At 43.0% G+C, this 12,404-nt stretch overlaps 2 protein-coding genes across 2 annotated transcripts; both read left to right on the forward strand.

Annotated features, from left to right (window-relative positions):
• Positions 1-6,849: 6,849 nt before the first annotated feature.
• On the forward strand, positions 6,850-7,914 carry LOC135498407 (uncharacterized). The gene has a single exon (XM_064788662.1). It carries the CDS (start codon positions 6,850-6,852, stop codon positions 7,912-7,914), a length of 1,065 nt encoding a protein of 354 aa, XP_064644732.1.
• A 165-nt stretch (positions 7,915-8,079) lies between these two features.
• On the forward strand, positions 8,080-9,566 carry LOC135498409 (ATP-dependent DNA helicase PIF1-like). The gene is made up of 2 exons (XM_064788664.1): positions 8,080-8,706; positions 8,937-9,566. The coding sequence occupies exons 1-2, from the start codon at positions 8,080-8,082 to the stop codon at positions 9,564-9,566; spliced, it is 1,257 nt and encodes a 418-aa protein (XP_064644734.1).
• Positions 9,567-12,404: the final 2,838 nt, after the last annotated feature.

A 12,404-nucleotide genomic window follows, 5' to 3' on the forward strand; every position in this document is an offset into this window, starting at 1 on the left:
TATTGGACCAAACTTCGGTCCCTGAGATCACCTGACTAAGGGGTAAATGTGTACCAAATTTGGTATCAATAGTCCTTGCAGTTTATAAACGTGCCATCGTTACATCATAACGGCCAATTTACACCATTTGACCTCTGTGACCTTGAAAAGGAGGTCAAATCAAAAACCCGGAGGATATATGATGCACCTTTGCTAGAAGAACCTACCATATTTTTTTCAAAATTTCCCGACTACTATTAAGGGAGATATTGCATATTTTCACTTTTAACGTTTGGCCCCCTGGTGGCCAAACCATGAAACGAATCGGACCGAAACTTGGTCTCCCAGGTGTCATTACATAAGGGTACATGTGTCCCAAGTTTCAACTCAATAGCTCTAACAGTTACGAAACGTGCCCTGCTAACGGACGACGGACGACGACGACGACGACGACGACGACGACGACGACGACGACGACGACGACGACGACGACGACGACGACGACGACGACGGACGACGGACGCCACGGTATGGGATAAGCTCACCTCTGCTAAGAGGTGAGCTAAAAAGGAAAAGCATCGAAACCCAAAGAAGATTAAAACGTCAAAGAGCTACACAAGCCAATCGAACTCAACACCTCGCTCTTGGTAACATTGATGACTATAATGTCCAATCTGGCCGCCATCTACCTACACCCCATGACCTCGGCACAATGTCCCAACAAGTGCACACCATGCGACGCTCTCATGTGGAAAAACGAAACCCATTCTGGCAAATTAGGGCAAAACGCAAAGTTTTCCCTCTGCTGCAATCAAGGTCAAATTTCCCTTCCACAAATCAATGACCCACCAAATGAACTCCAAGCACTTCTCACCTCTAACACTAATGAAGCAAAACAATTTCGTACAAATATATGTGCTTACAACTCCAGTCTCGCATTTACATCGCCCGGTGTACATGAGGAAAAACTCCCAAACAGAGGACCATACACTTTCCGTATTCAAGGCAACGTGAACCATCGCATCGGCCATCTTCTACCAGCGCAAGGTGCAGAACCAAAATTTGCACAACTCTACATCTGCGACACTGAAAATGAGGCAAATAATCGCATCGCATCGCATGGAATACAACTCTATCAGTGGATACAATACAAACATTGCAAACGATGCTCCATAACTGCAGCCCATATGTTGAAGCATATAAACATGCAGCCGAATGCATTACAAATGACCCTTCCACACCACTCAAATTCGTGTTACGAGCAGATCCTACCACCGATCTAAGGCGGTACAATACACCCACAGCATCAGAAGTCAAAGCCATTATCCCAGAGTCATCAACCTCAACTTCAAATCGAGACATTGTCCTATATCAACGAGCAATTGACAGTCCGACCGGCCACCAAATACAGCACATAAATGAGACTACCGTATTTTTCTGACTAAAGGGCGCACTCTACTATGAGGCACACCTTTGATTTCTCAGTTAAAATCCACTGATAAGGCGCACCGAACTATAGGGCGCACCCATTTTTCGAGAAGTTACCGTCATGACAGTCCGGTACTCAGCCATTACGTTGGTGTTGTCGATATCTTGTAAAATTGATGTTCCAGCGCGGCCGGACAATTTTAGACTTGGGGACTGTCTCAACGTCTTCGGCATGCACTGGAGGGCCGGAGGTTTCCATTTCTTGTTTCAGGTGATGCTTTAGCCGTGGAAACATAACAACCCTGTTTTAGATTCAGATTGTTGTCATCAAAATGCACAAATAGAATGCTCTTTACTGATGTGAAATAAAACCTGTTTATCTCACAGTTTGGTGACGAGAAAACAATATTAACTGATCTTGTTTTTTCTGCCACCAAACTTGCCTCAGAGTTATTCTTTGCAGAAAATAAAAAACAAAGGATTTGTTATCAAATTTATTGTTTATTTTAACTTTTCATGACTAAAACTTTAGGCATTTACAAATTCGTTAGAGTATGAGTACAAAGGTTAAAACAATTAAAAGAACAATGCTTTCTTGCCGTTGCCATGAGTTATGCCTCGGTTAGCGAGTTAATTGGACTCTGATCAACGCAGAATAAACAATCCAAGCCAATTAAGTTCACTTGAGTCCAATTTAAGAACAATACTTTCCAGTATCACAAGTAATTAACAGTCTAGCACAGTAACGAATATGATAGTCCAATTATCAAAATTAAAGTCCATAATAATTCAGTTCTCCTGGCAATCGTCACTCACGAATCCTTCGAAATCCTCATCTTCCGTATCCGAATGGAACAGTTGAGCGATTGCTGGGTCTAATACACGTGGCCCTTCAGTGTCCATATCGTCATCATCTTCGTCATCCTCACTCGTGTAGTCCACAGGCCTCTCGATGATGCCCGCCTTCACGAAACCGTTTACGATGGTCTTCTCCTTTATCGATTTCCATGCATCTGCTACCCAAGTTGTAACCTCTGCGTAGGTTGCCCGTCGCTGCCTGCCAGTTTTCGTAAAAGTGTGCTCCCCACTCGTCATCCAGGATTCCCAGGCAGTACGAATGTGGTTCTTGAACGGCTTGTTGACGCTGATGTCGAGGGGCTGCAGCTTCTTCGGCGGGGGTGCTGTTGTTGGTCTTAATCTCATTCTTCACGCCATCGGTCTTGTGGGCAGTCATGGAGTCACATATCAGGAGCGCTGGTGTTGTCTTGAAGAAACCATCGGGCCGCTTAGCATAGGATTCACGAATCCACTCTCCCATCTTTTCTTCATCCATCCACCCTTTCTTGTTGGCCTTGACAACGACACCAGCGGGAAACTTCTCTTTCGGGATTGTCTTTCTCATGAAAATTACCATGGGCGGTAACTTCTTGCCATTGGCCGTACATGCCTAGACGCAGGTAAAACTCGTCTTTTCGTGACCGGTGGTGCGGATGGGGATCGTCTTGGTACCTTCCTTGTCAACCGTTCTTGTCATCGGGATGTCAAATGTCATCGGGACCTCGTCCATGTTCGACACATGGTCTGGCTTTATCTTCTTCTCACGAATCTTGTCTCGGCAGTACTTCTGGAAAGACTCGACCTTCTCCTCCCAGTCGGCTGATAGACGCTGGCAGAGGGTTGTCCTGGTCCGAATAGAGAGGTTCTTTTGTTTCATGAAGCGAAAGCACCAGGACGGCCCGCCCAGGAAGTCTGCCAGATCCATCTCTTTTGCAACGGTCTGTGCCCTCAAACGTATGGTGACTGTAGACACGCCTCTAGCCTCTTCTCGTTGCCGCAATACCCATTCTTCTATTCTGTTCTCCAGCTCTGGCCATCTCGCTTTGTGCCCCCTGAATGATTTCTGTGACTTCTTCACTTGGCGTAAGGGTTCGTGCTGTTGCCTCCATTTTCGGACCATTGACTCGTTGATGCTGAATTCCCTCCCTGCGGCGCGATTTCCATGCTCTTCTGCAAACTTGATGGCTTTCAATTTGAAGTCGGCTCGGTAGGCGTAGGTTTTCTCTCTGAGTTGACCGATGATGTTGGTATTGGGGTAATCAGGTGTAATCACAGATAGTCTAATCGCCTCTGGCATATCTGGTTGACGGCAGACGGTAATAAAGGCACTGGAAAAAAGGCACTAGGTAAAAAAGGCACTAGAAAAAAGGCACTAGGTAAAAAAGGCACTAGGCAAAAAAGGCACTGGGTAAAAAAAAGGCACCAGGTAAAAAACGCACTGGAAAAAAAGGCACCAGGAAACTAGGTTAAAAATTCATTTGGGGTGCCCCCCCCCCGTGCATTTCTATATGTGTAATCTGCAATGTGTAATGTGCTTCGAGGGCTTTCTCACCAATAAAACTGCAATGAGACTCATCAAGAATGTTTTGCTAGATGTCAATAGCCACTCTTGTGAAACTATTGTATCTTGTAGAAATAGGTTATTGGTGAGGGAACCCTGAATCTAACTTGATTAAACTACTGGACCAAATCGGATGATCTTTGTATTATTTTTTATAAGGATTCCCTGCCTATCCAAGCTAGTTTTTCTGGTCGGAGGGTACTGAAAATAGGCTGCTCCGTTTTTTTGGACCACCCAGTATTCTGTTGATGTAGAAAAAAACTACACATAGAAATGCACATAGAAATTTTTATTTTTATTTTTTATCTATGTAGTAGAGATTTCTCAGAGATTTCCCATACATTTTTTTGGTGCCATTTTTTCCAGTGCCTTTTTAACCTAGTGCCTTTTTTTCCGTACCTTTTTTTCCAGTGCCTTTTTTTCCAGTGCCTTTTTTTCCAGTGCCTTTATTACCTACATTCCTGGCTGACTGCTTGCCACAGCACGTGTTACCTATATATAAGCTGACAAGATGTTGAGTTTAGTAATGGTCAACGGTGTAACTTTTATGTGTTTGCTTTGTGGTTATGTTGGCTGAACTTTTGAAACAACTTTTAACCCCTCAGGACCATTCTCCTTAATGGTCAAGCCATGCTGCTGCGTAAAATGTAGTGTTGTTAAAGGGAATATCTCGTAGCAGCGATAAGAAACGAGATTTTAATTTTTGGTTTTTGCGGGCTACTTTAAAAACAAAAATTAACTTAGTCACAGCATTTTTCTTCTTCTATATGTGTGTATGTGAGGGGGCGTCTACACTTAGCTTTAATGTTTTGACATTGCTCATGTTCCGGACACTTGCGTATGGGCGGAGGCTACGGAAACAGTACCCCTGGAAGTGTATGGCTTTCAGGGGGGTTAGAGATAAAGATATATAAAATAATCATTTGTTCCCCGGACATTCAACTTTTGGAACGTCAGTTCCCGTCAGAAATTTTAGGGAAATCCCAAGGGTGTCTATAACAGTTCATGCCTTTGCGTCACCACTATATCGGGCTCCACAAATCCATGACAGATTCCATGCTATATACCTGTTCCATTTCAGTTTCAAGCACACTGTGACGAAGCGTGTGCCATACAATATTCAAATATCCCAGTACATTTATCCTGTGATAGAGTGGTCTAGTCTATAAAAGAGCCAATATTACAGCCTTGCCTCTATCTCGACCTAACTTGAAAATAGTACACATCCCTACGGCCTATATAATGTATGCTATTGCATGGCCTACTTACTGACACAGACTCCCTGTAGCCAGGTCAGAGCTATCCATCCAATTTCAACTTAAGCTAAAATAATTGCAATGCATCAGGTGTGGATATACTGCCTATCATGTGATGTCCAGTTTAGCATTAAGCATGCTGTTTCATCTTTACCTGTTCTGTTAACACACAGACCATGCATACCTTGGCCTAGGAATTTTATGGTCAGTCTGGGGTGAAATCCCAAGGTGTATTGTAACAGCGACAAACAGGAATATTGCTTCAAATCTGCAAAGGGTTTGTGGATGAAAATGTGACTCCTGAGGGTTGAAAGTGGGTAGAAGGCCAGGGGCAGGGGTAGACGGGAGTGAGAACTCTGGCCTTATGATAGTCATCCTCGGTCATCTTGAAGTCACTATCACTATCAGGTTTTCAGTTCTTTCATGATAGACTCCTTCATGAATATGATGATGAATACTTGTTTCATCATCTCTGCCTCAGCTTACAATATTTGAACGAAATTTCATGGACATCAGATAGAAACCAATGCAGAAGCATACACTGCTTCTCCGCATCAAAATCATTGAAGAGATACAGCAACTGTTCCTTGACCAATCCATGACTCATCATTATATAACACTAGCATATACCCATAGAGCGGGCAAAGTTGAAATGTAATATACATTGGTTAAATGGGCACGATGATTGAACTACATTAAATTTCTAACGTTACTGAAGTTTTATTAAAGGTTAAACACGAAATGAACTGCATTTAGGGACTTATTGCTGCTATCTACATGCAACCCCCAATAGATTGATTGGAGTACGCTATTTTGCACAATGCATTGAGACCAGTGACAGCAGGTCCTGTTCCAAATAAGGGCCTCACATATTAGGCATATCACCTACCCACTCCCGTACCCAATGCCACTGTCGGACCAAAGCCAGGCGCATGGAGAGATGCAGAACGCAATTCAAACTGACAACATCAATCAGTAAAGAATAAATCAAAGAGCAAGCGCTGGCCACTGTACATATTTTGTCCATCCTGGCATAACTGTTTATTGATACCCTGCTGCATGTTCCGGTAGGCCACCCTGCAGAATTTGCCTTATCACTCCGGTCAGTGTTTCCCGAATAGAACTAAAATAGAATAGGCTAATCATTAATCTCCCTGCTAATACCCTGCACCATGGACCTGGTTGTATAGCACTACATACGTGCTGGAAGCTAATATCGATGTGGCAGGGAGAATATGCGTGAAGTTTGTGTATGCTTTTGAGAATAAGCGGAGCTCTCCAGTCGACGTGCTCTCTGAAAAGTTGTTATTTATTCCAAAACCACCAAGATATTCGACGTATGACACCCTCAGTGACACTCTTACTTATGATCCACACCTACGAAGCCAAAAGTTGCAAGAATTCGACGCATTTCCGAGGCCCAATTTTGAAACAAAAATCGCCTCCTATTTAGCGGCCACAACGCGCATTATAGTATAGATTATATAACAATTCATGGCAGGAATTCAGCAACACATTGAGTTCATTCGATCTAATCCACTAATCCACTAATCCACATACCCATATTGCACCAAGTGTAATGAACCCAGTAAGATAGGTAAACCTGACACAGTAGGTGGTGTCTGTAGTGCAATAGCAGATGTCAAGGAGGAAGGCCTTGGAGTGCAATAAATCAGCTTATCTGACCTATTATAAACATCCAGCTGAGAGGCATTCCACCTATTTTGCTCATCTTTCGCTAACGGGGTCTGGCTGTCATGATAATTTCAGAAACGAGGGCTCCCTCACATGCATCTTCTCCTCATACTCCATCCAGACGATAAACCTTGCTCTCCAGATGACTACAACAAGTATGTCACAGCAGAAATCCCTCGACCATCACAAACATCATTGTTCAACACCATCACGCAAAGTATGAAACATGGCCCCTGTGGTACCGCCAACCCCAACTCGCCCTGTATGGACCAAGGGCAATGCACCAAAAACTATCCAAAAACATTCTCCGAAACCACCGAGCAATCGCCTGATGGTTACCCCATTTACAGGCGCAGAGACAATGGCGAGGAAATCGACAAAAATGGTGTCCTCCTCGACAATCGTTGGGTTGTCCCATATAACCCACACTTAGCAGCCAAGTACCAAGCACACATAAATGTTGAAATATGCTCAACAGTTACCGCAGTCAAGCACTTATACAAGTATGTCTACAAGGGACAAGACCGCATCATGGCATCCATACAAGAACCAAACGAAAACAACGCTGTCAATGAAATCCACCGCTTCATCGACGCAAGATACATCTCACCAGGAGAGGCAACATTGCGCCTCTTCCACTATGATCTCAACAGTCGATCACCAGCAATTCAACGTCTAGCTGTACACCTCCCAAACCAGCAATCAATTGTATTCACACCAGGCAGTGCACAAGAAGCACTCGATCGAGCCAAAGACACCACACTCACCGCATGGTTTCAAGCAAACAAGATGTACCCAGAGGCACGCAACATCCTATACCATGAGTTCCCCGAACACTACACTTGGAACAAATCCCCTGCCACATGGACACCACGTAAGCGCATGTTCGCCATTGGAAGAATGTACACAGCATCACCTGCACAAGGCGAACGCTATTACCTCCGTCTCCTCCTACTCCACATACCAGGTTGCACATGTTTTGAAGACCTTCGCCGCCAGGAAAATGGAGACGTTGCTCCAACATTCAAAATGGCCGCCGTGTTACGAGGATACCTAGAGGACGACAGAGAATGGGACACCTGCCTCCAAGAAGCTAAAGCAACTGCACATCCAAAACAAATCCGCAATTTGTTTGCTATTATCCTCATCTTCTGCTAGCCAGCTGACCCATCCACCCTCTTCTATTCCTACTTGGACTCTTTGTCAGAGGACATCCGCCACTCAACACCATCGCTGACACAGCACCAAGTCACAGAGCATACCTTGAATGACACCAACATCTTCCTCCAGCGCCACAACAAGTCCTTAGCCAATTATTTCGACATGCCGCAGTTAACACTTACCCTGCCATCACCCAACGACAACAATGAAGACTTCAATCCGGCGGTAGAAAAGGAAAAAGCAGACCACAACACCGCACTTCTAAATGATGATCAACTGCAAATATACAACGCTGTCATCCAGTCAATCACGTCACAACAACCAGCCTTCTACTTCTTAGATGGCCCAGGAGGAACTGGGAAAACGTTCACCTACAACACCATAATGCAACGCGTACGTTCAACAAACCAACCCATCATTGTCGTAGCATCATCCGGCATAGCTTCCGAACTGTTAGAAGGCGGCCGAACAGCACACTCAAAATTCAAAATACCAATACTGATACAACCCCACAGCACATGCAGCATCTCAAAGAACTCCTCTCTTGCAACAAATATCAAGAACGCTGCACTCATCGTCTGGGACGAAGCACCCATGATGCACAAACACGTCTTCGAGGCACTTCACCGTTCACTTTGTGACATTATGGACGTACCGGACAACATACCCTTTGGAGGCAAAACAATACTTCTTGGAGGAGACTTCCGCCAAGTCCTCCCGGTCATACGACATGGCAAGGAGGCAGACGTACTAGCCAGCAGCCTCAAAAACTCCTTCCTCTGGCCAAATGTACAACTCTTCCACCTTACCACAAACATGCGCACCACACTAAATTCGTCCCAAACTATTCTACAAGCTCAACATTTCCAGACATTCCTACTATCCATTGGAGATGGCACACAACCAACCCATCATGAAATAGGACCATGCATGATTCAACTCCCAGCAGATATATGTATTGATCCAATCGAAGGCGGTCTCAAAGAACTCATCCATCAGGTCTTTCCTGACCCTCACAGATCGACTACACCAGAGCGATACTTTGTCCAACAAATGAGGATGTCGACAACATCAACAACATCATCATCAACAACCAACCACAACAAACCACAACCTACCTCAGCACCGATACACTCACAGACACCACTCAGCGCTTCGTCTACCCAACAGAATTCCTCAACACCCTGACCCCCTCAGGTCTGCCACCACACAAACTAACTCTACAAAAGAACACACCTGTCCTTCTACTCAGGAAACTAGATCCTAAAAACGGCCTCCTAAATGGAACACGCCTCCGCATTGTCAACCTTGGACAACGCCTTCTCGAAGCAGAAATCATGACCGGCAAAAAAACAGGCAAATTCGTTTTCATCCCAAGGATATCCATAATCCCATCAGACTCAGGACTCCCATTCGACTTCAAACGCCGCCAGTTCCCAGTTAAGCCAGCATACGCAATGACTATTAACAAAAGTCAAGGACAAACCCTCTCCTTCGTCGGCATCAACCTCACCCGTCCAGTCTTCACACATGGCCAACTGTACGTCGCCATGTCCAGAGCAACCTCACTACAGAACATCTGCATATTAACCGCAACAACCAACGACAACCAGTACTACACCAGAAACATTGTCTACAGCTCCATATAATCCACAACAAGACAAGACCCACACCCTCACCACTTCCACCAGGTAACACTTCTCAATAACTAACATTGGCGCATTCAAGTTGTTCATTTTCAAATCGGCTGACATTCATGCAATGACATTACAGCATAACAACACTACTCATTCAACACCCCTCTCAACAACGTGCTCGCGCAACATCATGCTCGCCTCGGGTAATATGCTAGTAAACATTGGAAGGAAGTAGGGATAAATTATATTTCAGATTTGCTAAGACCAGACAAAACAGTGATACCTTTTGAATCACTGGGACTAAAAGCAACCGAATGGTTCAAATGGAGAGGGTTAATGGATGTTATTATAAATAAGATTTGGGGTTATAATTTTAACACTGATAACAATAATGTAAGATCTACGCAGAAACCGTAGAAGTCTAAGAGACAATCATGCCCAACGGTATAAATCAGCCTCAAGTGACTGATGCCTACCTGTAATCAGCTACAGGTGACCAATACATTAGGAGATCAACCGGACTGGTGAAACCAGAAGATCGCTTGGATTTATAAACTGCAAAGGCATCTTAAAGCCTTAGATGCTATATTTCCATCAACCAAATTTCAGGTTGCGCAGCGTTATGTAGCCTCTATGACACATGTCCAAGTTATGTCCTAAATTTAGTATTTCTGGTTTAAACTAAAAGTATGGACTTTCATGTATCATGTTCAGATGTCTAAGATAAGTCAGACTTTTCTTTTCAACGTGTTTCAAGCCACATCAAAGTGCACGAAGGTTCAGTTCTAAGTTCAGAAATAACATAGACAATTTAGAAAGGGAGATGTAGTGTAATCCCTATTGCCCCTTTAAGAGTCACTACAGTATGGTGCTGCCACCTTCATGTCAACGGGTTATCAGTGCAATTGCTTCTTTTATCAAACATCAAAGTTGCATTGTTTATATCTGTCTTATTCAAATGAACCGTACCCCCAATCCAGCAAAAGACAATACTTCCACGTAATAGTCTGGTAAAACATACATCACATGCTACAAAAAAAAGATGTTATATGATTGGCTCACTTAGGCAAAGGAGGCAGTGCCTGCAACATATTTATGGTACAATAAATTAATCAAAATTAATCAAAGAATGATCTTTTATAAACATTGAAAGGAAATTTATGGTACAATAAATTAATCAAAATTAATCAAAGAATGATCTTTTATAAACATTGGAAGGAAGTAGGAATAAATCATATTTCAGATTTGCTAAGACCAGACAAAACAGTGATACCTTTTGAATCACTGGGACTAAAAGCAACCAAATGGTTCAAATGGAGAGGGTTAATGGATGTTATTATAAATAAGATTTGGGGTTATAATTTTAACACTGATAACAATAATGTAAGATCTACGCAGAAACCGTAGAAGTCTAAGAGACAATCATGCCCAACGGTATAAATCAGCCTCAAGTGACTGATGCCTAACTGTAATCAGCTACAGGTGACCAATACATTAGGAGATCAACCGGACTGGTGAAACCAGTAGATCGCTTGGATTTATAAACTGCAAAGGCATCTTAAAGCCTATATTTCCATCAACCAAATTTCAGGTTGCGCAGCGTTATGTAACCTCTATGACGCATGTCCAGGTTATGTCCTAAATTTAGTATTTCTGGTTTAAACTAAAAGTATGGACTTTCATGTATCATGATCAGATGTCTCATGTATCATGTATCATGATCAGATGTCTCAAGCCACATCAAAGTGCACGAACGTTCAGTTCCAAGTTCAGAAATAACATAGACAATTTAGAAAGGGAGATGTAGTGTTATCCCTTTTGCCCCTTTAAGAGTCACTACAGTATGGTGCTGCCACCTTCATGTCAACGGGTTAACAGTGTAATTGCTTCTTTTATCAAACTTGCATTGTTTACATCTGTCTTATTCAAGTGAACCGTACCCCCAATCCAGCAAAGGACAATACTTCCACATAAAAGTCTGGGAAAACATTCATCATATGCTACAATATAAGATGTTATATGATTGGCTCACTAAGGCAAAGAAGGCGGCGCCTGCAAGCACGTGGCTCGGGAAACACATATTTATGGTACAATAAGTCAAAATTAATCAAAGAATGATCTTTTATAAACATTGGAAGGAAATTTATGGTACAATAAATTAATCAAAATTAATCAAGGAATGATCTTTTATAAACATTGGAAGGAAGTAGGGATGAATTATATTTCAGATTTACTAAGACCAGACAAAACAGTGATAGCAGTGCTGCCACCTTCATGTCAACGGGTTAACAGTGTAATTGCTTCTTTTATCGTCCATAGCTGTGACGTCACAGATAATTTTAACCATGTCTATCTTGTTCAGAGGTATAATATTCCTATCTATCAATAATACATTTATGGGGTATAAATCGAACCATTAAAAAGTTTCTAGTACATTGATATTTCAGGGCGCGGCCATTTTTAATTTATGCTAATTAACCCCTTTCCCGTGGTTAGAAATTGGGAGACTTTTTTTCTGGGGTTCACTATGACCCCCCCAATACATTTAAAGCAATAAAACCTTTTGTTGCAAGTTTTTTGGGTAAGGCCATATTTTTCATATATTGACTCGCCTACTAATGCAGCAGTCAATCAGACGTCTGTACCCCCCGGGGTCAGCGGTCGACACGCACTCGACGTCGAGTGCTGTGGTGTCTGATCATTTTCAAACGTCGAGTTTCTGGCGAATGGGATTGGGAAAGGTGTCGAAAATTCGATGAATGTCTGGGGTTGCCAGATTTTGCAAATGTCAAGTTTCTGTCAAGCGATAAACCACAAGAAATAAAATTTAAAAGAAAATGCGGATCGTCG

This window comes from Lineus longissimus, chromosome 13, assembly GCF_910592395.1.
Source record: "Lineus longissimus chromosome 13, tnLinLong1.2, whole genome shotgun sequence".
Lineage (NCBI taxonomy): Eukaryota > Metazoa > Nemertea > Pilidiophora > Heteronemertea > Lineidae > Lineus > Lineus longissimus.